This window comes from Micromesistius poutassou, assembly GCF_964030765.1.
Source record: "Micromesistius poutassou genome assembly, chromosome: 8".
In the NCBI taxonomy this organism is placed as follows: Eukaryota; Metazoa; Chordata; class Actinopteri; order Gadiformes; family Gadidae; genus Micromesistius; species Micromesistius poutassou.
Window position 1 is genome coordinate 18,143,239 of NC_140278.1, and position 27,553 is coordinate 18,170,791.

At 48.9% G+C, this 27,553-nt stretch overlaps 2 protein-coding genes across 2 annotated transcripts in view; both read right to left on the reverse strand.

Moving 5' to 3' along the window:
- The window catches only part of myh14 (myosin, heavy chain 14, non-muscle), a gene marked incomplete at its 3' end in the record, with an annotated part of 24,829 nt that extends 7,284 nt beyond the window's left edge, over positions 1–17,545 (reverse strand). The window contains 23 exon segments of the mRNA XM_084471061.1: positions 27–221; positions 374–415; positions 417–444; positions 875–918; positions 920–997; positions 1,688–1,827; positions 1,830–1,892; positions 2,902–2,970; positions 3,445–3,559; positions 3,874–4,047; positions 4,677–4,850; positions 5,163–5,315; positions 5,511–5,725; positions 6,502–6,645; positions 7,172–7,270; positions 7,432–7,495; positions 7,845–7,937; positions 9,740–9,784; positions 10,264–10,378; positions 11,111–11,138; positions 12,349–12,505; positions 15,114–15,320; positions 17,366–17,545. Coding sequence (XP_084327187.1) covers positions 27–221; positions 374–415; positions 417–444; positions 875–918; positions 920–997; positions 1,688–1,827; positions 1,830–1,892; positions 2,902–2,970; positions 3,445–3,559; positions 3,874–4,047; positions 4,677–4,850; positions 5,163–5,315; positions 5,511–5,725; positions 6,502–6,645; positions 7,172–7,270; positions 7,432–7,495; positions 7,845–7,937; positions 9,740–9,784; positions 10,264–10,378; positions 11,111–11,138; positions 12,349–12,505; positions 15,114–15,320; positions 17,366–17,536 — 2,613 coding nt within the window. The 5' untranslated portion in view covers positions 17,537–17,545.
- Positions 17,546–23,610: 6,065 nt separating this feature from the next.
- kcnj14 (potassium inwardly rectifying channel subfamily J member 14) lies at positions 23,611–27,383 on the reverse strand (the record flags this gene model as incomplete). The annotated part of the gene is made up of 3 exons (XM_084472294.1): positions 23,611–23,835; positions 24,253–24,570; positions 26,322–27,383. The coding sequence occupies 3 exons, from the start codon at positions 27,381–27,383 to the stop codon at positions 23,611–23,613; spliced, it is 1,605 nt and encodes a 534-aa protein (XP_084328420.1).
- Between the last annotated feature and the right edge of the window lie 170 nt (positions 27,384–27,553).

The window sequence follows — 27,553 nt, forward strand, 5'->3', positions numbered from 1 at the left end:
TCGGCAGCTAGCTAGCTAGTTTGGGCCCAGCGGGGCAGGGGGGGGGGGGGGGGGTCGTACTTGCGGGCCAGGTATCCGCGGGCGGCGCTCTGGAAGCGGATGATGGTGTCAGTGATCTTCAGGTCGCGCTCCTCCTCCAGGTGGCCCAGCACGCCGGCCCGGAAGAACACCTTGCTCTGGCCCACGCGGAACAGGTTGTGGTCCAGCTCCAGGGCCCGGATCTGCGGAGGCGGAGAGGGGCGGGTGGGGGTTATGCAGGGAGTGGGTGGTGGTGGTGGTGGTGGTGGTGGTGGTGGTGGTGGCAGCTCTCTGTTTGTGAGTTGAGACTGTGGTGGAGTGTGGCTGCTGCCGGCGGTGGGGGGCGGGGGATCACCATGAGCTCTGACGCCTGCTTCCCGTCCATGAAGGTGCGAGGTTATGGCGTTGGGAGTCAGGATCTCGTATCTAAGATAGGTAGAAAAATCTGTATTTAGTTTTAAACACATTTAGAGGTGATGGATGAGGAGCTTGAGTGAGGGGTGTTATTGTGCGTGTGTGTGTGTGTGTGTGTGTGTGTGTGTGTGTGTGTGTGTGTGTGTGTGTGTGTGTGTGTGTGTGTGTGTGTGTGTGTGTGTGTGTGTGTGTGTGTGTATGTGTGTGTGTGTGAGAGAGAGACAGATGGTTGTGAAAGGTGTGGAATTGCTTGAGTGGGCTGTCTTGTATAGCTTCTAACACAGGGGGACAACAAGAACAATCCCTCCTTCCAACACACACACACACTCGCACACACACATGCACACACACACACACACACACACACACACACACACACACACACACACACACTCGCACACACACACACACACACACACACACACACACACAGTGCCCCTACCTCTGTCTGAACTCCTGGAAGGGGATGCGGTTGGGGAAGCCCTGTCCTGCAGATACGGATCCCCTCCAGAACCCCGTTACACCGCAGCTGGTCCAGGACCAGGTTGGGACTCAGCTTACCAGCCTAGTGGGGAGAGAGGGGGGAGAGGGGGGGAGAGGGGGGACCGGTGAGGACCAGAACACATGGAGACAGGGACAGAGGGAGGGGGGGAGGGGGGAGGAGGACCAGAACACGTGGAGACAGGGACAGAGGGGGGGGGGGGGGAGGGGGAGGAGGACCAGAAACACATGGAGACAGGGACAGAGGGGAGGGGGGAGGGGGGAGGAGGACCAGAACACATGGAGACAGGGACAGAGGGGAGGGGGAGGGGGGAGGAGGACCAGAACACATGGAGACAGGGACAGAGGGGAGGGGGGAGGGGGGAGGAGGACCAGAACACGTGGAGACAGGGACAGAGGGGAGGGGGGGGAGGGGGGAGGAGGACCAGAACACGTGGAGACAGGGACAGGGGGGGGGGGGGAGGGGGGAGGAGGACCAGAAACACATGGGAGACAGGGACAGGGGGGGGGGGGGGGGGGATGGGAAAGGAATGGTCCACAGAAAGAGGAAAGGCCATGTTTTGATAAAGGAATGGAGGAAATAGTGTGTTTTGGGGGAAAGAGTGAGGGGGGTGGCCATAGGGAAGAAGGAAATTAGAGGAATTGTGGGAAGAAAAATCTGAAAGCAATTTGGATATATATATATATTTAATCTATATGTTATATTTGGGTAGAGAGAGGACATGGTGGTGGAGGGCCGGGGCGGAGGCCTCACCTTCTTCTCGTGGTTGGGGATGATGCAGCGCAGGAAGTTGGGGTTGGTGTTCCGGAGCGTGGCCATCAGCTTGGTGAGCGACTCCTTGTACAGCTGGCCCACCGTGCGGAACATCCCCTTCTTGGTCTTCAGTCCGGCCGCCCGAACGTCACGGGACCGCTGCTCTCCCCGCTGGACACCTGGTCCAGACCCACGATCCTCTCCACTGCACACACAACCACGCACACACACACACACACACACACGCGCAACACAGGCAAACACACACACACAGGGACACACACACGCACACACACGCAGGCACGCACACACACATAATATGTCTTATTACTAAGCCACCGATTGGTTAATAATCAGTGAAGATAACGAGGGCCAGCGCTACACATGTGATTCAAGCTGTTGAGTTTGGACTGAAACCATTTTGGTTCTAAAGTCACTTCATAAGGAGGCGGCTTCTTTACCCGATCTTTAAAGCCAAAATGGAGCCCAGTTTGCCAAACTCATCAACTATCTCAGACTCTGGCTGGCTTGGGAAATTAGATGGTATGAATGGACTTTGGCGCATATTCAGGATTACATTTTGTCTACTGTTTGCACAAACATTTGTAAACAGAGAATGTTTTTTCGATTCATTTTTTGCAATCCTGAATATTGCCCAGATGAAGAAAACTAGATGTCGCTTCAATGAAGATGCGTGACTACTGTGATTATGTGCTACAGAATTAAAATGAATTAGGTATGCATGTATAAGTGATGAAGAGCTGGCTAACACAACCACAGCACGCTCGCTAGAAGCCAACGAACGCCGTCAGTCTGCCGACGTCAACGATGGCAGCCAACAACACAACTTGGAAAACTACAAACACAAAACGCCTAAACTACAAACACAAAACGCCTAAACTACAAACACAAAATGCTTAAACTACAAACACAAAACACCTAAACTACAAACACATAACGCCTAAACTACAAACACAAAACGCCTAAACTACAAACACAAAACGCCTAAACTACAAACACAAAAGCCTAAACTACGAAACAAGCTCACACGCGCTATCGAACACACACAAAAACATAAGGCTAGCTAACTCGTCCAAACAGAACAAAAACAAACATACAGACAGACAACAACCAAAAAAGGGGGGAGGGGGTGGGGGTGAAAGGCAGGACGGAGGGATGCGGCGAGGAGAGTCGTGGAGGAGAAGGACACCTACTGTCGCCGCCATTAGCCTGGATCGTGGCATAGGAGTCAAAGAAGTAAACACGAGGAAGAGTCTGAATGTCTGAGGCGGGAAGCCGAAGGATGCACAGGAGAGGAAAGAAGGTATGGAGGAAGAAACAGGGAGGGGGGGGGGGGGGGGGGGGGAAGGGAAGGAGGTGAGTGGGAAGGGAGCAGGATGGATGAGGATTGTTAATAAGCAGGATGAGATGGAGAGTACACAAGGAGCAACAGGAGGAGGAGGAGGAGGAGGAGGAGGAGGAGAAGGAGGAGGAGGAGGGCAGAAACAACAGAAGAGATGTCAAAAAATGATTGTTAAATGATAGAGAGAAACAAAAGAGAGATAAATAAAGTCATTATACTGTGCAGCCGAGGTCATTAATGCGAAATTGGTTATTGCATAAAAAAACAATGTAAACAAGTCCGATTTTTGACATCAAAGTAAAATGGCATCAAAAAACAACAACATTATATACTGTGCACCAGAATAAAGGAAAGCACTCGGAGGCTGATGTGACTCTGGGGGCGCGGGCCTCACCCTCTCTCCACAGCTCAGAGATGAAGTGGTCCGAGGACTGGTGGAGGAGAGACGCCACGTTGTCGTTCAGCGGATCCATGTTCTTCACCAGCCAGTCGTTGGCCTTGTAGTCCACCTGGTCGACAATAACAAGCACACGCCTTATGACACCGGTACACAGCTCGGTATACTGTAGTCCAGTCTTCATTATTCACTTTTTCCTAATTGACATTTATTTTCCAATTTTTTCATCAAAAGTGACTGAGGGCAAACATGGGCGTGGCCTTTTTCACAAGGATGTTTACAACTAGACTACGGACGTCGGCCTTCAAACCAGCCGCCCTTCAGCGGTGAGTCGACCACTACACTATTCTGTAGCGTCAACGTGTGACCCGCGCTCTTATAAAGTATCAATGGAACGGTCTGACGCATTCAGCAGAGCTTCACTACCTTTCCGGCGTAGTGAATGATGGCGAAGTCGGCCTCCTGGCGCGGCTGTCGGGGCTTGAAGAACTTGGGATGGGTGCCTTGTTCACCAGACAGCTTGTCCACAAAGGAGCGGTCCGTCGCCCGGGGAAACCAGCATTCCTCATCCAGCAGAGCCAGGACGCCCGGGGGGTGGGCCTGGGGAAGGAGGGGGGGGGGGGGGGGTGCAGCCATTAAACCCATGAATGTGGCTTGGTTAGATGCATGCGCCACTGTGCGCACACTAAGTAATTGGAAATGCGGACAGGGAACGGAAGACCACTCTGCATCCAAACTAAATCAACGTGAGGTTGCGGCTAGTCCGTAATGTGCCCTTTCCATAATGGCCTTTCATGTACGGATATTAACATTTACATTTACGGTGTTTAGCAGACGCCGGTTAATACACACCGACGGCGGAGTCAACCATGCAAGGCGACAGCCAGCTGGTCAGGAGCAGTTAGGGTTAAGTGTCTTGCTCAGGGACACGTCGACACTCACACAGCTAGGAGGAGCCGGGGATCGAACTAGCAACCTTACAAGTCACAAGTCAACCTGCTCTACCTCCTGGGCTAAGCCTGACCCTTAATATGGCCATATCTGACATCTGTCTGCAGAACAGAGTTTAGATTTGTGATCCATATGCAATGAAATAGCACCACCGGACACACATGTGTCCAACTTGGTCATGAACCCTCTGTGTGTGTGTGTGTGTGTGTGTGTGTGCACGTGCGTGCGTGCGTGCATGCATGCGTGCGTGCGTGCGTGCGGCGTGCGTGCGTGCGTACCGGTCTCTCGATGAGGTCGATGCAGGGCTGCAGGTCCAGGCCGAAGTCGATGAAGTTCCACTCGATGCCCTCGCGCTGGTACTCCTCCTGCTCCAGGATGAACATGGTGTGGTTGAAGAGCTGCTGCAGCTTCTCGTTGGTGTAGTTGATGCACAGCTGCTCAAAGGAGTTCAGCTGGGAGGGGGGAGGAGGAGGCCAAGGAGAGAGGAGTTAAGAAGACCACCGCAGCCGAGGGGGCCGGCGCGCTTCAGTCAGCAGGTTCAACTCAACGTTAAGATTTAACTAGACGATAAAGATTTAACGACAGGCTTCATGCACGTGCGCGCGCGCACACACACACACACACACACACACCACAGTGCCTCTATTTATATTTTCATCACAGAATACACAACATTCATACTAAATATACGCATGCAATTATTTATACGAGAGTCTGCCTGAAGGAGATAATACAGACCGAACGCAAGAAGACACCAACCCCACCTGGAAGATCTCAAAGCCAGCGATGTCCAGGATGCCTATGAAGGAGGCGCCCTGCCTCTGCCGGCGGTCCAGAGCTCTGTTGATCCGGTGGACCAGCCATCTGAACAGACGCTCGTACGTAGCCTTGGCCAGGGCCTCCACCGCAAAGTCTGCCTGGAGACAGAGACCAGGAATACGGGTCACATGACGGGACAAGATGGTTCAATTCGATTTGATTTGATTTGTGTAGCCCTTAATCACTGGTACAGTCTCAAAAGGGCTCAACAGGCCATGTATTTATATGTATACGATGGCTAGGAGGATTGATTAACAGACGGACAGATGGATAGATAGACGTAAAGTCCTCACCTGCTCTTTGGTCTGGGCTTTCTGGACGTATTCCCGCCCTACTTTGATCCTGGGTGTGAGGATGGCTCGGGTGAACTCCACCACACTGATGCCCAGCAGGTGGCACATTTTCTGGGCAGCCGTGTCGTCGGGCATGGAGGCCTGGTCGTGGTTCTTCTCCTTGGTGAAGGAGATGTTCCCAAACTGAAGACCCGCAGAGATGACCTTTAACATGGCTACGGGCCAGACAGGGGAAAACAGAGGAGGAGGAGAAGAAAATAATGAGGTATAACATGGCAACACATTAGGTCAAACTTATGAGGCGCTGTAATTCAAGGCTTTAATTCAAGGCGCCAGTCATTGATGTTTTGTCCTTGATGTCGTTAACCAGCAGGGAGGGGTTATGAATCTTGCTCAGGGATGCCCGTAGGTAGACGACTGACGTGGGGGGGGGGGGGGGGTTCAAAACCCAGAACATTTGACCTGGAACCTTTCAACAAACCCAGCCTGTAGAGATGATCCTGATATTTATTTAATATACTTTATATTTGACTCTTATATGTGACTTACACATGTAAGTCAGTCTTACTACTCTCTAACCTTAACTCTAACCTTAACTCAGCCCACCCAGCCCTCCTCCCTGACCCCCCTGACCAGTGACGGACTGGACAGTCCGGCCAATCACGGAGCGGCATGCTTGTCGGGTTCGCGCGGCCCCTTCGTCACAACGGCGGCCCCACATTATCTCTCGGCACACTATCAAGCATAAATAGTGTGCATTGACGGTCTTTTACTGCTACCGCGCAATGCCAACCTTGCTCCGCCAGTCAGTCAACAATCCTGTCCGCCCGCAACAACCCCCCCCCCCCCCCCCCCCCCCGGTCAACAATCCTGTCCGCCCGCAACCACCCCCCCCCCCCCCCTCAACAATTCCACCTGCGGGGGCCTGTTATAATGTGCAAATGCCAGGGACGTTTTTTGATCCCAGTCCTTCACTGCCCCTGACTCTTACCCAGGGACTCCTCGGGGCTGAAGCCCATGATGGTCATGGAGTCCATGGTCTGGGTGAAGTTATCAGCGTCGCTCTGGCCCGGGATGGGGATGGAGCCCCCGCTCAGGAAGCGGTACTCGTCAGGGTTCCCTAGCAACAGGTCGGCTGGGGAGAGGAGAAGGAGAGGCGACCAATCAGGTGACAGAACACGAGGTGAGCGAGTATGGACTCCAGAGTAACATCCACCCTACACGGTGTGCTAGTGGTTTGAAGCTTGTGGGTGTGGATCGGTGACGGGTAAGGAACACCTTCACCTTCAGGGAAGAAAGTGTTGAAATGAGTGTTTTGTCGTTCTGGATTCTTAATGTGTGTGTAGCTAATCCGAGTCCAGTCACATTTATTCATGTGGCACTTAAACCACAATGGATTATTTCACATAAATGTCCTCAGAAGACCAACACGTTTCTCATAACACTAATTATGGGTCTGTTACTGTTCTGTACCAGGGGAACAGGTCTTAGTTTATCTTTTGTTTAGTCTACTGGTGCCCTGGTGTATAAACATGGCACACCTTTAACAAGTGTAATGTGTGACACCTCTGTGAAAGGGTTTATTGCGGTCTCAAAGGGCTTCACAAGTCACACATTTGACATGTATGCATCTCTGTAGCTCTGTGTGCCGCTCTCCTCACCCCTCGTGGCGTCTGACGCCCCAGACAGCAGCTGGTAGAAGATGTGGAAGGTCCTCTCGTCTTTGGCCTGGCGGATGGCCCGGGACTTCTCCAGGAGGTCTGGGCTCAGGGGTCAAGGGTCGCTACACGCTCAGTGGGTCGGACACCAGGAGGGGCCCTCTATGTGTGTCCCTTTAGCTATGAACTGGGGTCCACTACAGAGATGGGGTGGTGAGTGGGGACCCCAAACAGGCCGCTTTTGGGTTTACATGAAAGGATACAGGTCTCAATGTTAGCACCGACGATGTATCCAGCCACATCGAAGTTAATGCGAATGAATTTACCCTGAAGGGAAAGAATATAAATAGCTCAATTACATCTTGTCAATCAATATCAACACACAATATCAATCATGACTGCTACTATTAATGTTACTACTACTACAACTTCTACTATTAGTACTACTACTGCTCCTTTATTCATTCAAATAATAATAATTCAAATAATAACTACTAATAAGATATACAATTCAATGTTATTGTATTTGTACCACAACTACTACTACCACCACTACCACTAATTATAATAATTATAATAATAATGATATCTATATTTTACATATAATAATAAAATAATCAACAACTATTGTGTTCCTTCAAAGTCATTTCAATGCTTTACATAGACCCCGTCTTACAAATCTGGAAGAGTTGTCGTTCTTGACGGTCTTTGCGTTGCCGAAGGCCTCCAGGATGGGGTTGGCCTGTAGCAGCTGTCTCTCCAGCTCCCCCTGGGACACACAGCACAGCCTGGGTCAGCTCCCAGACAGCCACCACCCCCACATGGAGGACAGGTCCTCCAGGCTCCCTCATCACCAGAATGCACCACCACGCTTCTTCTGATCATTTGTTTTCTTTGCATTTCCAACAATAAAACAGATGTCGCTAAAGGGATTCAGCCTAACGGAGGCATGAGGACCAGTAGCACACACAGCATTCCCACAACCAGCACTGTCTTAACACCACCACCCCCCCACACACCTCAAAGCCTAACAGGAGCTCATCAATTAGTCCATAAGTGATGGCATTAATATTTAAACAGGCATCCCTGCAGGCAATGTACACCCCGACACACAGTGAGGGAAGGGACCAAGTGGAAGGCTTGTTGCTGGCTGCTGTACTCAGGAGGCAGATCTATGATGCTAATAATCTACAGTAGCTGAAGTCTGCTGAATTACATTACTCTGGCTGTCGCATTGGCAAGCGCAGTAGCGATTGTTGCAGTAGCAGCAGCAACAGCAGAGGGCAAGCAGACACTTTATTGCAGGCGGTTTGTGTGAGCAGAGTTAGCTGCGGGAGATTGCGACACACACATGGACTAGAATACCATCAAGCCACATTAGGCGGAGACACACACACACACATAAACACACACAAGCATGCGCACACATACAGTACACACACTAACACACACAAACACACGCAGACTAGGACGCAGATGATGTTTTGATTGATGACAAGCACACATTTCAAACAATGGGTACATTGAGTTGACACCTATAAACTCCACCACCTGCTGAGCCGCTTCCCTGTGTCCGTACTGAAACATGACAGCTATGCTAATAGCTAGCCTCGACAACTACGCTAAGAGCCCTGATCTCAAATTCCAACATTTGGAACATTTTTGACATACTCTACCGTTGTGTGTGCAATGTAACTGTACTCGTTATTAGCCATCCGTGAATATTAGAAGGATATTGTTTGTTTTGAAAACAAATCCCGGAGCATTTGTTTGTGTGATAAACAGAGTGAAGCCCCCCTCTTCATTCAGCTTTATTCAGATGCTGCTAGCCAATGGTGTTTCATGTCCTCTTACATTGAGAGTCATATCATATATATATACTATGTTATAATAATAAATAGAATTGAGTTATACTTAATATTCCAACATGTTAAAACCATCTGAATAAGCATAAAATTCTAAGCAAATAAATAAATAAATAAAATAACGTAAGCGTTTGTACGCTTTTATACTCACATATTGCATACTCTGGGGAGTTACAAAGCAATTGGTTTAAGGAGGAAGAGGATGGGTGGAAAAAATAAACAACAAATGAGTTAAATGGACACAAACAATAAATAACACAGCAATACAAAAAACAAGAAGAGCGTCAACAAAACAAGGACTACACACATTTTGAAAAGAAATGCAACATATTATGTGCTTGGTTATTAAAGACTGTTGTAAATATCATCAGTACATTTCAGAAGCTAAAGAACAACCTCACCCAAAACCAAACGCCCCGAAAAGCAGTTTAGACCCCATCTCTTCTATTGCAAACAATTTAATTAGCGCTAACGAGTGCCAGGGGATATCAATTATTTGTGGCATCGTCTGCTATCAGTTTCACTGAATCGGTAATAGCCCCTGCAGTGCCCTGTATCACCATAGAGGGCGCGGTCACGGAGGGTTGGTTTTTAAGGGATGGGTTGCTCTTTGAGCCAGCTGTCAGTGGCTCATTAGCCATGTCATTAGGAGTGAGTTCAGAGCAGAGTAGACCAGAAGAGGATAGAACAGGACAGGACCACTCACCCTGTTCACCATACAGCCTCTAGGTAGAGACCTAGTGCCGTCCATCTGCGCAAGCAGGGAGGAGAGCACAGCCGCAGACAGAGACAGACAGGAAAGGGAGGAGTGTGAGTGCAGGAGGGAATCAGACAGTATTGAGACGATGGAAGGGAATAACCAACCCAGCCTTACTGATTAGGAGGCTTTCTGCATGCATTATATTATGTAAGATGTATAGTTACGATTTAGCAATATCGTTTGAGAAAACAGTAGTAAGGAAGAAAGGGAGAAGGTGAAATACATTTTATGCCCGTTCCTTAATAAGATAAGGTACTTGTTATGCCCAAGAGTAAAATGTTAAGTCATTGCAGACTGGAATGAACACACCGCCATGTACAGCAGGTGTACTGATAGATGATAGATGGAGAGGATGGAGAGATAGCACGGAAAGACATGTGCGAGTAACACCTGATCCTTCCTGCAAAGGCAGTGCAAAGTCCCGCGTTAACAAGGCCTCCCCACCCTCCATTCCCCCTGGGCGGGCCTACCGTAGAAGACTCCTTGTTTCTTCCCGGAGCTCCAGTCTTGTGGGAGGAGGCCACGTGGGCCAGGTACTGGATCACCTTCTTAGTGTTCTCCGTTTTCCCTGCACCAGACTCGCCTCTGGAAGACACAACCCCACGCGCACACACACACACACACACACACACACACACACACACAAACGCACATGCACACGCACACGCAGATACACATGTATACATGTTGACAGTCGAATATAATCTTTTTTCTACAAAAAGTGGGATCCTCAAAAGAGAAAAAAACCCATAAACACACACAACACATGGTGTGGATCGTAAAAGGTGTATCCAAGCAGAATAAGGAGAAGGGAACACAGGAACAAAGGAGCCAGCACACATTCATCAGCCTGGAGTGTGGAGCCCCTACTGAGCAGGGGAACCACACAAGGGCCAAACAGAAAGCAGGTGTGCAGGGTGGGGGGGGGTTACCCGGGGCTAGTAAACCCTGTCTGGGTGGAAGACATGATCTCAAAACAGAAGCTCTGTCCCCAAAATGCGGGTGAGAACCCCAGTTCAGTGGGAACATAAACTGGGATCCTTTACAATGACAGGAAGGGGCAAGAGAGGAAGGAAGACATGAGGACAAAAGGGGGGCGGCAGATGGCAGGCCTTGAGACAAGTAGAGACACAAGACACACAAACACTGATGTCCATGGAAACACACACACACACACACACACACACACACACAAGCACATGCACCCACACACACACACACATGCACGCACGCACACACACACGGACACAAGGACACAAAGCCAATGGACCTTCAATCTCCACATAGCGATCACAGTGGTAAAGTCCGGCTACTCACGTGCACAGTATTGACTGGTCTTCTCTGTCTGTGGAGGGGAGATATAGAAAGGGAAGGGTCAGACAGACTCGTAGTGACTTGGTGACATGTGCTTCAACACCAGTTCCTCCTCCCAATGATAAGGCAATCATCGTGTTCAAGGCCAGTTACATGGACAGTGTGGTAAAGAGGATTCACATCCATTGTTATTCGAATCATGTTTGTTATGCTGTTCCCCATCACTGACTAAGATCCTGTCATAGCATAGCCGCTGGTAACGAATTATAACCCTGAACAAAACTTCCGTCGTAATCATTTGAGGTATTTGGATTATACTTTGGTCCTTGTTCTGAACCATATTTGATCAAAGGTGTAGTGTTTACTTTCCATTGAACCTGCACACAGTTTAACTGGCAAAACAAGTAGAGCCATGGACCTCATTATAAAACCCTGCTTAATCTGCACACTGTTTGTGTTATATCCCATTCAAGCATTGCTTCCAGAAAGCATAAACCAACATTCACTTGTCTGTCCCCACTTCAGTCGGAACCTGTCTGTGAACTTCTGTGAACTTTGTTCACAGAGATGTTGTGATTTGGTATGAAAAAAGCAGGAGTCTCGCTCAACTGGTCTTCCTTTAGCAGCAGCACACCACCCTGGTGTCAGACACAATGGGCTCTCTGATTTACCGGCAGGCTCTTTTTTATTCAGATGTTGCTATTACCATTCCCACGAATGAAGGGTGTGGGGGGGGGGGGGGAGAGAGGAAATGTGCCTTGATTCTCAGAATGTGAGAAATAATGGGAGTGGCATTGAAAGGCAGACTCGTTCTTATCCATATAATCTCATACGTCAAAACATTGCCCCATAATGGCTTTTTAACAAACATAGTTAGGACATTAGGACATGTCGGTGGGAGGACATGAGCGCACCCATCATCATGATGATGAGTGTGTGTTTGTGTATGTACCCATCATCATTATGACTGAGTGTCAGCTTAAGCCGTTCATCTAAACCGGTTGTGGCGTTTCGCCTCGCCGCCTTAGGTCTAGCTCCTTGCCAAAGGTTGTCCTCTCTCACCTGTACAACACCCACTTGACAAAAGATGACATAACTTTGCGTGTTGCTCAGGGAGCAGGTCTCAGGATCATAAATAACGGGTGAAGGAGTGTGATTATGTTTTACGACCACAGAGTGGCTGATAAGGGGCGGTGGATGTTTGCTACGGGTCAGAGGTAGCGGGGGGGTCTGGGGCGTACCTTGCAGCATGCTGCGGTAGGCCGCCTCGGAGATGGCGTAGATGTGCGGGGGCATCTCGTGGCGCTTCTTGCCGCGGTACATCTCCACGATGGACTCGGTGTAGACCGGCAGGTTCTTGTAGGGGTTGACCACCACGCAGAACAGCCCTGAGTAGGTCTACACACACACACACACACACACACACACACACACACACACACACACACACACAAGCAACCGCACATGCCCACAAACACACACACACACAAGCAACCGCACACGCACATACACACACACACACACACATGTAAATACACACACAGACACACATGTGCAGAATGTGCACATCACACAAAACACATACACAAACACACAAGAGCAAAGACAAGCAATATTAACTCTCGCCCGTGTGCCCCCTCTTTGCAATAGTAACCAGAGAGCCTTGTACCCCCATCCCCCTCATGCACCCACCCACACACACACCCACACACACCCACATACACGCACACACACAGGAATAACTTTGTAAAACGACCCCAAGCCTCAATCAACCCTTCCCTATCGGTTTCACAGGTGATGCCAGAGTGCTGGAGACTAGCGCACAAACTCCCACAACACCCTGCAGGCTTCACCACCACACACACAGACACACTGTTCCTAGTATGTCCTGGTCTATGTGGCTTTAGCCTGTAATACCGTTAAGTATGTATGTATGTATGTATGTATGTATGTATGTATGTATGTATGTGTGTGTGTGTGTGTGTGGGGGGGGGGGATGCGTGGAAGTATGTATGTATGATTGAATGATTCATTAATGTGTGGATGTGAATGTGTGTATAGGTTTGTATATCTGTGTATGTGTGTGTGTGTGTGTGCGTGTGTGTGGGGGTGGGGCTGGGGTGGAGCTGGGGGGGGCGTGAGTATGTATATGTATGTGTGTGTGTCAGTGGCGATTTCTCTAAGACTGCAAAGGAAGCTCAGCTTCCCCTAAAATTTAAAAAATGAAATGGTTAAATATATACTGTTTTGTTAACATTTCATTGACTAAAAATGCGTTAGAACACGTCCATCTCGAAGACGAGTTCATTCAGAATCAGCCGCTTATCGGCTGACTTGATTTCCTTCTCATACATTCCCGTAGCGTCACAGTGCATTTGCCTGTTGAAGCTCAGCGTCCATCGACTTTAATGGGGCTGCATAGAACAGCTTTTTTAGTGCGTCGACGGTCATTGGATAATGCTGGCGATTATGTCCCTCCCACGAACGCTCAGCGTCTCTGAGGGTGAATGGAGGAGTGGGCTGGCCTGGACGCTGGGCTTCTGCGTGATAATTGGAGGGTCTGCGAAAGACTGAGTTGCCGTTTGATTGACAGCGATTTTGAACTATAAAAAGTAGCCGTAGCTCTCTTTAGTCCTCAGTCCCATCGTGGATTTTGCAAATGAGTCGAAAGTAACTGCGACCTATTTCTTGATATTTGCTTTTGCTACAATTTTCATTGTACATTTCATACACTTATACATACAATTCCTTGTTTCAGTTTAACATAATTCCTTGTTCAAGTTTAATATTGTTTTGGTAGTTGGCCTGATTCAGGGAATCTGAATCACTCTTAATCACTTTGATTCAGGGAGCCTGAGGCCTGTATTCAGATCAGGACTTGCAGGGTGACAGGGGAAAGCTGTGTGATCTCTTGGTGTTCCTTAAAGATATGGAGTTGGACAGTGCAATGCCTCAGCTTAACAAACTGTTCTCATTAGTGGCAACTATTGGAGCTACATCTGCAGGTGTAGAAAGGAGCTTTTCCTGTTTAAAGCGGCTCAAAGTAGCCGTAGCTCTCTTTAGTCCTCAGTCCCATCGTGGATTTTGCAAGTGAGTCGAAAGTAACTGCAACCTATTTCTTGATATTTGCTTTTGCTACAATTTTCATTGTACATTTCATACACTTATACATACAATTCCTTGTTTCAGTTTAACATAATTCCTTGTTCAAGTTTAATATTGTTTTGGTAGTTGGCCTGATTCAGGGAATCTGAATCACTCTTAATCACTTTGATTCAGGGAGCCTGAGGCCTGTATTCAGATCAGGACTTGCAGGGTGACAGGGGAAAGCTGTGTGATCTCTTGGTGTTCCTTAAAGATATGGAGTTGGACAGTGCAATGCCTCAGCTTAACAAACTGTTCTCATTAGTGGCAACTATTGGAGCTACATCTGCAGGTGTAGAAAGGAGCTTTTCCTGTTTAAAGCGGCTCAAGTCCTACACCCATAACACAATGGGCCAAGGCCGTTTAAGCAGCCTAGCTCTGCTGGCCATTGAGAGTACACTGGTCAAGTCACTGGAAAAGACAGCTAGTTCGGTATGACAGAGCATTTCCTTCAAAAGGAACAGAGAGCATAATTTACATATACATAAATTGAAACTTTATATGATGTAGGCCGAAAAAATACCTTCTCTTTGAAAGACCAGCAGCCGCCACTGGTGTGTGTGTGTGTGTGTGTGTGTGTATGTGGGTGCGAGTGTGTGTGTGGGTACGCGTGTGTGCGGGGGGTGGGGCTGGGGGGGGCGTGAGTATATATGTATGTGTTTGGGGGTGTGAGTGAGTGTGTGTGTGTGGGTACGTGTGTGTGTGTGTGTGTGTGTGTGTGTGTGTGTGTGTGCATGTGTATATGTGTGTGTGTGTGTGTGTGTGTGTGTGTGTGTGTGGTGAAAATGTGTGTATGTGTGTGTACACGTCTGCACTAATGAAATGCATGTGTTTCCTCCACAGCGCCCCCCCCCCGACTCACGTAGATGAGGCCGGAGTAGTATCTCTCCCGCAGGTTGTGCAGCACCGAGGCCTCGTTCAGACAGGTCAGGTCGGCCATGTCCTCCACCTTGCTGAAGCGCGGCGGGTTCATCCGCTGCACCTCCTCCCTGGACAGGGTGAGCTTCCTCTGGCTGTCTGTCAGCTCCACCTCTACCTCGTCCCCGCGCTCCTCCCGGATGCTGGCCGACTGGGGTAGGGGTGGGGGGGGGTGGGGGGGTGGGGGGGAGATAGACAGAGAGACATCGAGAGGAGAGAGAGAGGAATGGAGAGGGGCGGAAAGAGAGAGAGAGAGAGATAGAGAGAGAGAGAGAGAGGGGAGACAGAGAGGAGAGAGATGGAGAGGGGAGAGATGGAGAGGGGCGGAAAGAGAGAGAGAGAGAGACAGAGAGAGAGAGAGAGAGGGGAGACAGAGAGGAGAGAGATGGAGAGGGGAGAGATGGAGAGGGGAGGAATGAGAGAGAGAGAGGGGGGGGAGAGAGGGGGGAGACAGAGAGGAGAGATGAAGACAGGGGAGTAAAGTGTGAGAGTATTGATAGAGATATATAGAGTGGAAAGAGGGGAGGACAAGGAGATAAATAGAAACATTGAGAGAGAGAGAGTGAGTGAGGGAGAGAGAGAGAGAGAGAGAGAGAGAGAGAGAGAGAGAGAGAGAGAGAGAGAGAGAGAGAGAGAGAGAGAGAGAGAGAGGAGGAGAGGAGGAAATTGGAAGAAATAGAGAGCAAAAGACAGCGGGGAGAGACGGGGAGAGATGGGGGTAGAGGGCACATGTGGGAGAATTGTTGAAAGAGAGAGAGAGAGAGAGAGAGAGAGAGGGAGAGACAGGGAGAGAGAGAGACAGTGACAGACACAGGGGGAGAGACAGAGAGACAAAGAGAGACACACAGAGAGACAGAAACAGAGAGAGAGAGACGGGGAAAGAGAGAGAGTGAGGGAGAGAGAGAGAGAAAGAGAGAGAGACACACACACACACACACACACACACAGTGAGAACATTGACACAATAGCAGTGAAGAGGCGTGATGGAGGCGACGGGAAGTGTCCCTCAGAGCAGCACATTCTTCATGTTGTGGTCAACTGACTGGAGGAGATGCTGTCAGCAGTGTGAAGCATGAGGTCAGGAGGCCGCCAACGCCGATAGACTGTCCTTGCGTGTGCGTGTGCGCGCGCGCAGCGCGCGTGTGTGTGCGTGTGTGTGTGTGTTTCAAGACTCAAGGATACCACCAGAATGGGCATTGTCGTCTATATACGATGGAGATGGAGTGTATTTGCATGTACAGTTGAGAATGTGGGTGTGTCTGTGTGTGTGTGTGTGCCTATGTGTGTGCATGTGTGTGTGTACTGTATGTGCTCATTTACGTGTGTGTGTGTGTGTCTATGGGCCCATGTGCGTGCTGTGTGTATATGAATGAGTGAGTCCTTCTCTCAGATCATGAGTGTAAAATGAAGTCAGTGTCTTTGGCTCTGGCCTCTTTACTATTAGCAGGCTGAAGGAGAGTATTGTTCTATTCATAGAGCCCTCTATCAAAGCTGCCCAATGGCATGAGGGAGAGAGACAGAGGGGGAGAGACAGAGAGAGAGAGAGACGGCACAAGATAAGACGGAACTCGCATTCATGTGTCGCTTTCTCTGAAAGAAAGACCAAATAGATGTGCACGCTGCTGGAATATTATTTTGCGTTACAAAGCAGCGGGACAAAGGAGGCGAGCTGCGGCCTCATGGTAGTGGTTAGGTCTAAATGTGTTTAGCAGGAATCACAAGGACTTCAATAGGCGGCCGTGGAGAGAACAAAGCAGTAGAAGAGTCCAAACGCAGGGAAATACACAGCGAATGGCCACTCATTACAGTTCACGTGCACACATGAACACATTACACACAATCACAGACAAGACAGCCCACACTGACACTGACACACAAACAACACAAACACTCACACACTGACACACACGCAGACACTCACACACACAGACACACCCACACTGCCTCGCCTCGTCTCACCTGTTTGACACACCCAACAGTGGAGAGGCATGTACACACCCAAAGCTAATTATTTACCAGAAAACAATTTCCACTGTAGATAATAGAAAATGAATATGGTGGAATATCAGATCTGACACAATCACAGAGTCGCCCATCCAAACCCAGATTCTTATAGTTTTTCCACAGTCATGATCTCAGACGAGGCTGAGTGGCTGAGTGAACCACGCCCTCTCCAGCGGGCCAGGGGGAGCTCACCTCGAAGCCATGCTTCTCTGAGGGGACCCACACCAGCCTCTTGGCCGCCCAGTCAGCCTGGCTGGCCGATGAGAACGAGGCCGTGGAGTTGGCGGTGGGGGAGCCCGGCGTCACCCCCAACGTCAGGAAGCGGGTGACATCATTGACGCCGCCCCCTGTTGGCTTGGACATGGTACTGCTGGCACTGCTTAAAAGGAGAGAGAGGAGAGAGCGAGAGAAGGAGTTAGATATGAATGAACATGGGCCGTTCTGGGGGGTGATGTTTTGCTCTTCGTCACAGACCCAGTGCTGCTTGAGCGGATGCACACGAGAACGCTGGAGAGGGTAGCGTACAGTCTGTGTTTAGCCATGACCCTGATTAGCATGCCAAGACAGCACACAAACACACATGTGCACACACACACACACACACACACACACACACACACACACACGCAGACACGCACACAAACACACACGCACGCACACACACAGGCGAGAAAGGAGAGCAGGCAGCCTAGCATCCAGGCCATATACAACAGAGCCCGGGCCAGGGATGGCCTAGTTGAGAGACATGGCAACTCAAGGAGACAACTGACATGGAAGAAGAGGGAGTGGGGGGGGGGGGGGGAGAAATTTGTCAACTGACTCAATAAACTGACATGACAGCATGAGTTAGAGAGCGTGAGAGAGGGGTGGAGGAAGAGGAAAGGTGGAGTAGACGAGAGGAGAGAATTGGTGTGGCGAGATCTGACGGTTCACTTTCTGAAAAGGACGACGCCTTCTTCCTCTCTCAGGCTGACCCGCTCGAGACACTGACGTGAGGTCACATGTTGCTCCCAAAACAGTGAAGCGTGACTGTGGATTTGAGATGATGTTGGTGACAGGGGAGATACAACTAGGGCTGGTTACTACTACTCGCCCCAATCGTGAAGCAGCTACTCCCTAAAGCAACCTTAGACACGACTGAGAACTCATTCTATCAAAGATCATGGAAAGAATTACTCATACATTATGAGTTATTGCTTCTTTGTTGTTGTCAAACTAATGACAATAACCTATTCTAGAGAGGCTTGATGATCGATGTAAGTGTTCAATCATTGGTTGACAAAAGAGTCAGCTACCCATACATCCCATAATAATCCATTAGTGAATGCTTATTTTCTCTCAGGGGTAAATGAAGGCCCTATAAATGAGAAATCAGGTTTCACTCAGTGATCAAATGTGATCAAATGTTTGATTTCGAGTCTAGATGCCTATCATGGGTTATTAAAATGAGCTGCCCACATGACACAGTTCACACCGTGTGAAAGGTATTCTCTCTCTCTCTCTCTCTCATTCTCTCTCTCTCTCTCATTCTCTCTCTCTCTCTCTCCCTCTCTCTCTCTCTCTCTCTCTCTCTCCCTCTCTCTCAGGCTGTGTTCTTGCGTGTTTGAGCTACCTGTCTCCTCCGTGCCTAGCTTGGTATGTCATCGGTCCTGATTCCTTCTGCCCCTGGCTCTTGCTGAGTGTCTGTCTGCGTGTCAGGCAGTCTGCGGCATGCAACCAAAATGCTGTCAGCAGCATACCTGTCACTAAGGTCACCATGGGTGTGGAGGAGGAGGAATCCCAACAAAAGAATGGCCACCACCCATGGAGTCACTATGTGACACATTTAGTAGAATAGGTGAATAAACATTCCACGACGGACCTACCCAAAGGCACTGAACGTACACTAGCACGTTGAAAGATGTGTGTCACTCCAATTAATAATCTCCAGGCCACCCGTTTTATAATCATAATTTATAGGCTACCCAATTAGGTCTGCCAAACATTTTACACTTCACTACATAGTTCTGATAAGAGAAAATGGATTTGTTATACATGTATCAACGTCAGCTGCCGTTTCAACACCATTATAGGCCTACACCTATAGGAACATCTGGAATTTTGGTGCATTACAGCAAGACTGAGCACCAGACCAGCACGTTAGAAGACTCTCCTCCATAGCAACACCTAGGATACCCCGCAGCAGCAGACTCACACAGACAAAACATTCAGAGTTTGAAACGGGGGTCATTCACTGCAGGGGTCGTGTCGTGTGTGTGTGTATTCATGTGTTAATGCGTGCGCGAGCTTGTGCGTCAGGGGTGGGGGTGCTAAAGACGTATTTTAATTATTGGGTGGTGATGATGGTGATCGAACCGCAACGCTCTAGTAATATGTGATGCTGTCTCAACGCATTCAAATAGATGTGGACAGACGTGACATTTCCTCCGTAATTACACCACGTCTCAGCTTATGGCAGTGAGATCATTCTTTATAGATCATAAGAATTAGGCTGCTGCTCAAATCGTGCAACAATCGCAAGCACAGTGGAAACACAACGACTGAACGATCACATTATCACCACGAATATACCTCTAGTACAATTAATATGTAGCACAGCAACAATAATAGAAATCATAACCATTTTCATAATCATGTTTTATATGTTGTATACGTCTATGGTGAAATCTGCCTACGACACTATATTGTGCTCCAGCCTGCGGCCAGGCCATGTCGATATGAAGCCTATAGGCAAGGGCGTGAATGGGGACCACACCAGCACCCCTTTTTCCAACACACTAGCATTTCTAGGCGTCATGCCACCAGCCTTCAGACTATCCTAGCGAGGTTAGCCAACCCCACCGAAACATAATACGTCGCCTTTCACAGGGATATCACACTCGCTATTTACGACTGGATTAGTATAATTAAATCGCTCACCTTCAGGATCCTACCCGAAAAGCGAATAAGGCTAGAGTGCGAGGAAAATCAAAGGTGGTTGGTTCTTTTGTTTTTTTCCCCCTGATTAATAAGTGTGTACCTACCGCAAATGCGGCTTTATCATTGCACCGCTTTCTCAGTGAGCGCCGCACACACACTTCAGTGGGAATAAAGATACAGAAGAGGGCGGGCCTTCGGCCTCGGCCGGAGAAAGCCCTTCCTACATATGCACCAATCAAACGCGAGAACAGATTTCAAGACGCGCCTCCGCCACAAGGACGTCCAATCACAGCGTACAACCCTGCGGTGGACCCGCCTTATGAATGAGACAAATGCGCACCGCCTTCTCGCTGCTGTTACACCAGAGTCGCGGTGACAAACGAGGCTGGAGAGACACAGCGAAAGACAAACCGCCAGCCCCTCACCGTTTGTATTAAATGTAAAAGGCGGAGCGGTGCAGCAGGTGCCGACGCATCACTGGCGCTATACAAAAAGAGACGCGCACTCGGTTGGTGAATCTAATTGGTAAACCTCCCAGACGGTCTGCGGTCTGGCTCTCTGATAGAGTAGGCCTACGAGAGGACGACCACAAAGGTTTGTCTTGGGTAATCTGACCCGGGGTCTGCGAAGACCCCCCCCCCCCGCCCTGCTGGCCTGCTGGAAAGGAAACCAAACCACGCACGGCAAGCGAGGAAGACGCCTCAGATTCTCAACGAATAGTGTATTTATTATGTATCGCCCATGGTCGCCTTGGTGTAAGGTTATTTACGCAGAGATGTTAGTTTAGGTTTGATATCGGTCGGTGGTTAATTTCTGGTGTGAAACAGGTCTAATGTAAAGGCTAATAATAGGCGTGAATGTGACCCTGGGGTCCATAACATGGATGATGCATATTGCAGGTCACCCAGCCCTATGCGTTCAGGAGACATAGAAAACAAGACGTAACGTAACAAACAACGTAAATATGCGTGCTTTATTCACTCCACAAAGTGCCAGTAACCCTGGAAGCCCTCAGTCACAAATATCCGTGAAATTACAAAGTAGGCCTTTATAGTGTAGCCTAGTAGAAAAATAGGACCGGAAACTAGGCCTACTGGTTTTAATTGATTAGTGTAGTGGTGTGAATTCGTGGTACATTTGAAAATAACAATGACATGGAGAAAAAATATAAAAATACAAGATAGATTAGGTCTACTTGAATGTGCGTAAACTGCCAGGGGAACAGAATAATCCATCTGAGAAACGTATAGGGGGGAAGTGATCGATGCCGTTTGGGCCCCAAGTTCATGTTACTTTCCATAACAAGTGGTGACAAGGTGGAAGACATGGCCGGCCATGTGGTCTATTAATAGAACAGAATGACCGTCAAAGACTCAACGTGTAGAAAGGGAAGAGAAACACAGGACAGTGAGTACACAAGCAAACGACTACAGAAAACAATGCCTGGTCAAAGGTAACATCTCAGACTGATCATGATGAACTCATACACACTGCTGCTACGCCCTGCCCACCGCTTCTGATCCAGACGCAGAAGAGCCGTAACCAGTGATATTTGCGTCCAGTGGTATTAATTACACACATTGCCATTGATCAGAACATCAACCAATAATTCCCAGGTTAATCCACTGTCCAAAACAAAAAAGTGGTGAAGAAAGCAAACACGGAGCACATTATTGGAGCCATTGTCGCTACAAAGCTGCCGTCTCTGCAAGTATAGATTATTCATTTGTCAAAATATACATCAATATCCATGCAGCATGATTGGCTTATGAAGCAATCATGTAGGCCCTGGGTTACGATAGCAGGCCTTTGACATTATATCCCCAATAATCCACTTTATAAAACACATCATTTAGATAAGAATGATCAAGCAAGCTGTAACTAGAACCAAATTTGCAACCAATTTGAATAATATAAGATTTATTCTGCCTAATGTAGGCCTATTCCAAGATGACTAACAGTACTCCTATTTACTCTCCACACAATACAAAATAATTAATATGTTCAAAAGCATAAACAGACTGTACTGCCATCCACCAGGGTCCAGTTACAAAATAAGGTATAGTAATTGTCTTGATTTAAAGGCACCGCCCACTGTTCTCTCACACGTTGTGAGATGGACATAAACCAAGAACCTCACCAAAATAACGATCACAATTCAATTAGACGAGTCGGTACATGAAGAGAAATCACGTTTCCGAATGTCCCCTTTAAATGTACACACCTGGTTAATGGGAAGTTATGTTTTTGAATTTGAGGTTTTGGTTGTATACTGCCAATTGGAGCAACCCCTTACCTTCGTCTTAATTAATAGCCCTTACCCTGGCTATAATTAAGACTGGGGCATGGGCCTTTCAGCCTACAATGGTGTCAACAACAATCTCAGGAAAATAAGAAATATATACGATTGTATTGACTGGGAAATGTATAGTGTATAGGACATATAGATGCTATTCAATAAATTGATTAATTGATCAATTAATAATGCATACATTGACAGCAAGTTCTTCCTCACTGCTGTGTTTCAGTGTATACCTCCTTAAAGTGCACACTCAGCATTCATGTGAATACCAACCTTTGCATGTTATATTCATATTAGCATTACATGTTTATAAACTCGAAAATGTACAGTACATTACATGCAAAGGAAACTGCTGGGAATTGCTGCTACTTTCCAGAAGTTTCCCTGTGTTGATTCTGTTCCTCATTGGCTCTACCAAGTAATCCAACACTTAATGGAAAACCAGGCAGAACCTTAGGCAACTTGTACAAGACATGAAGATTAATTTGCCTTACTTACCGTAACAAAAAACATTCAAACATCAAATTACGAAGATCATTATGGAGTCAAGTCCTTGAAGAAACTCTGTGTGACTGAAGTCCATACATATTATCCATAATCATACATACATCTTCATCAAACACAGTAATTGGAAGTGCAGTGAAAGGTTACAGTCATCGGGGGGCGCTGTTTCACACGCTGCCAGCTAGATGGTGAGCCAGATGAGCATATTGCGTTAGTGAGGGGCCGGCCAGAGACTCAACAGACGTGTTAATGATTGTGCAAGATCGCCAGGACCAATCGGCCAACTGGGCCAGCGTAGAAACCCATCTCCCCATTAGAGTGACCCCCAACAATTCTGTCTTTTGGGCCTATCTGGCCTACTCTGCCTATCTTTACCTCTACCACTGGAATCTGTCTTTCTTTTCATAGACTCTAGAGGCAGACTTTTCTGCCATCTTGTCTCTCTCACTTTGTCTCTATTTTCAATAAAGAATACGTAACATTTGTCTATTTTTTCTTTCTTGCCCTTAAATAACCAATTCCAAATATCATGAAATTAGCAATAATATTACTATTCTTCCCTCAATGTTCCTTTATATGTCTGAAATTGTCAGCTTTTCTATCTATTCCTCGTCTGCTTCCCTATTCCTTGCCGCTTCAGTTATAGCCTCAAGCTTTCCTATCTTTCCTGGTTCTCTGTCCTGAAGCCCCACCAACAACACCACCCGCTGGGTCAGTTGTCGTGGGGGTGTTCTGAGGGGAAGGGCCGCTGCGTGACGGTGGTCCGGAGGCCGTTCTGGGGGTCGCTGTCCGGGGAGCCCAGCTGCAGGGCCACCTCGTTCTCGTAGCAGAAGGACGAGCGGGAGCTCTGGCTGCTCTTCTGCTCCGCCAGCTCCTTAGCGCTGCAGGTCGGCGTGCTCGGGATCTCGTACGTCCGGTTGAAGAAGGAGTAGTCCACCTGGAAAAGGAAGGGGGGGAAAAAAAAAAGAACTCTAGTTGTAAAGTGAAACACACGCATGGACCTCCATCAGTCGGTCTCAGTTATAAACTAGGAGCTGTGGAGTCCACACCCTGGGTTGCCCATTAAGAAAACGCTCAGTTGTTGAGGTTTACGTACTGTTGTGAGTTTCTGTTTTGGGGCTCATTTACTGATTTGCATCCTTTTGATTTAGCGAGTAATCATTTCGGATGGATGGTATCGCAACGTTCAACGCTTGGAAGCTGTTAGGTCCCTTGTAGTGTAGTTCATCTGTGTTTTTCTTCTCAGTTTCCATTCTTTCCTTCCATTCTTTGCTTGGAGTTTTGTGAGGAAACGTAACCCTACATTGGCTGTCGGAAGAGCCCCCACCCCCCTTGAATACCTCAGTTGTCCTACCTGGTAGCAGTCTTTCCTCTCAAAGAGCACGGGTTCAAAGCGCTGTCCCCAGTGGATCTCGGAGGCCAGGTAGGAGCTCCGGCACTGCGTGGTCATGGCCGTGGCCTCCACCATGCCCTCCAGGATCACCACCACCTCCAGCTCAGAGTCCTTCTCCAGCATGCTGCGGTCCATCTCGTAGAAGGGCGACTCGTCGTCGATCTCGTGCACGATGGTGACTGGGGAGACCAGGAAGACGCGGTCGGAGCCCGTGTCGAAGCCCACGTTGATGTCGGCGTTGTCCAGCGGGATGTACTCGCCCTCTGGGGTCACCCGTGGCTGGGGAGGGGGTGAATGGGAGTGAATGGGGTCGGGAGAAATGGGAGGGAAGGGAGGAGAGGGGTACATGATGAGGGGATGAGAGTCAGTAATGAGGTATAGCAGTGGTTCTACACACTGAACTCAACTTCACATACAAAAAGGTGCATTTGTTTGTCTGTCGATGAAAGGTCAATACAGTCAAATAAAGCCAAGCAGTGACTTAGTGAATCAGAATGGCTAGTGCTATGCCCCTCCGTTTTTTGTATAAAAAATACTGGGACTTGAATGTTAAGATAAGATGTACAGAATTAATCCCAGACAGCAAATTGTGGCTATTTTAAATCACAAAAAGGTGTCAATTCAATTTATAAGAAAAAGGATTGAAAAACATGCATTTTCCTTTCTCACAGGCAACAAATGACTATGTAACCATTACAGATTGGACTCATAAGTGAGCCCGTCTTAAATGATTGTGCCGGTTTGTTATTGATAATGTCTATATTGAGATGAAACGCTGATCTAAATCATTTTTGTTCAACTCACCTCCTCTCGCGTTGTACGAGTGGCCATTGGTGTGTAAACACAGTTCAACACAGAAAAGGAGTAGGCACTATCTGAGAAACCTACCAAGCCAGGGCAGTTTGTATGCTTTCACTTGTGATGGACGAGGAGTGAGCTTTTTGAACAACAAAAAAATATTGCTGATATACATCTGGACAAAAACAATGTTAACAATTCACCTGGGGTCTTTGCAAACCAGCCTGAACGTTTAAGTGGTCTGTCTGTACCTAAGGCTATAGCTAACCAAGGGCATTTTATTGTGCAATCTCCAGCACCAGCATAGAGAGATGGGCATATCCGGTCTGATCCATGACAACCTAATCCCATCAATCCGGTCCCCTCTCTGGCATTGCCATGATATTAAGTTATTAAATGTCAAACTGTTAAACCTCATCCTTCAACAGAGGTTGACTATGTGACGTCACACGCGTCATCCCATCACAATCCCCACACTTCCCTGGTACCACAAGATGACGTCCCCTAGTGAAATAAGCGGCCAGACAGGGAAGTAGGGAGCGAGACAGACAGCAGACAGCACTGCGAACAACAGGGGAGGATAGCGGGTCGCTGGACGCTGGTTCTCAGTTCAAGAATCCTGCGCAAGTTAATCCATGCTAAATCTTCTAAACCCCCCTGAGGGAGTATACAACAAGCTCTTATTAACTACAGATGACACACGATACAGGCCAGATGGCCCCTCTCTCTCTCTCTCTCTCTCCCTCTCTGTCTCTCTCTGTCAATCTGCTGAAACCTAACATTTTCGTTCTCTGTCCTTGACTAGCTTTTTTTTTTTTCTGGTTTATGTAGGTTTACTCTGAAATGGGGATAGTTACAAGTTACAAGAAAATTACACCTTGTTTTAATTGCGTACCTTGTCAACTACCTATGGATACAAACTTCATAAATGTAAAGCACGAAGAGCTACTCTTGATTTACTTGGGCATGTCATTTCACACTAGGATTACCTAAAAACACTTAAACATTGAACAAAAATAATATACTAATTTAATCCATTGCATAACAGATAGTGGGCGTCAAGTCCCCAGAGTCCCTGACTGTCCCTGTATATAACAGTGGCTGTCAGCTATTAGTTCCGTTGAGTATTCAGAACCCATTAGAGTGGATAAGACCACCCGATTATACAAACAAATAAAAGGTAGTCATGACCTCAGCCTTATCTAAACCTCTGTCCCTGTCCCTCCTCTTACCTTGAGCAGCTGTGCCCGTACGTGGGCTTCTACCAGGTGGCTCTTGCGCAGGTTGGCCACCCTCCACATCATGCACAGTTTCCCGTCCCTCAGCGCCACCACCGCCGTGTCCGAGAACACCAGCGTCTCGTTGCGCTTCTTGGGCTTGGCGATCTTGGCCATGACCGCCCCGATGATGAAGGCGTCGATGATGCAGCCCACGATGCATTGCAGCACGACGGCCATCACCGCCAGGGGACACTCCTCGGTTATGCTGCGGAAGCCGTACCCGATGGAGGTCTGAGTCTCCAGCGAGAAGAGGAAGGCCGCCATGAAGCTGTTGACCTGGAGGAAGCACGGCTCCACCACCACCACCACAGGCGCCGGCCCTCCGCCCGACTCTCCCCCGGGGCCCCCGGGGGTCCCCTCGGTCCCCGGGGGGCCTCCGCCGGAGACGGGGGCGAGGCGGACGGAGAGGTCCCCGTGCGCGGAGGCGATGAGCCAGAAGGCGAACCCGAAGAGCAGCCAGGAGAGGAGGAAGGAGAGGGTGAAGATGACCAGCATCCAGCGCCAGCGGATGTCCACGCAGGTGGTGAAGAGGTCGCTGAGGTACCGCTGGCCCCTCTCGCTCATGTTGACGAAGGTGACGTTGCAGCGCCCGTCCTTGCCCACAAAGCGTTGCCGAGGCCGGCGGCTGGGGCGGCGGCCGGGGCGGCGGCCGGCAGAGGCAGGGGAGGACAGGGAGTCCTTCCCTCTTCCTCCTCCTCCCCCCCCGCCACCGCCGCCGCTCCCGCTCCGCAGCCCCGAACACAGCCCACCTCTCACCCCGCCTTCTCGCGTTCCGCCTCCCCCGGCCGCCTCCTCCGTGGCGCCCGGCCTCCGTGCGTCGTGGCTGTTGCCCTGCAGGCCCGGGGCCTTGCCGTTGTGGGTGGGGGACGGGCTGGTGGGGGTGCCCGCGCTCAGGGGACTCCCACCGGCCCCTGCCGTGTCCGCAGCACTCTGCGCCAGCCTCATGACCTCCTCCTCCTCTACCGGCCCGTCAACCACAGCGCTGAAGCGCCGCTTCACCCGAGCTGCTCCCATCCTGCACTTGATATTTCCCAGAGTCCCAGTCTCTCAGGGATGCACAGCCCTATCCGGTAGTCCTGGACTGTGAATTCTTGGGTCAGATAGCGTTTGTGTAAATGAACAAACGGGTTGTTTTCCCTTCAAAACAGTTAGATATCAGTGTTTGTAGTCACAAGATGTCCCTG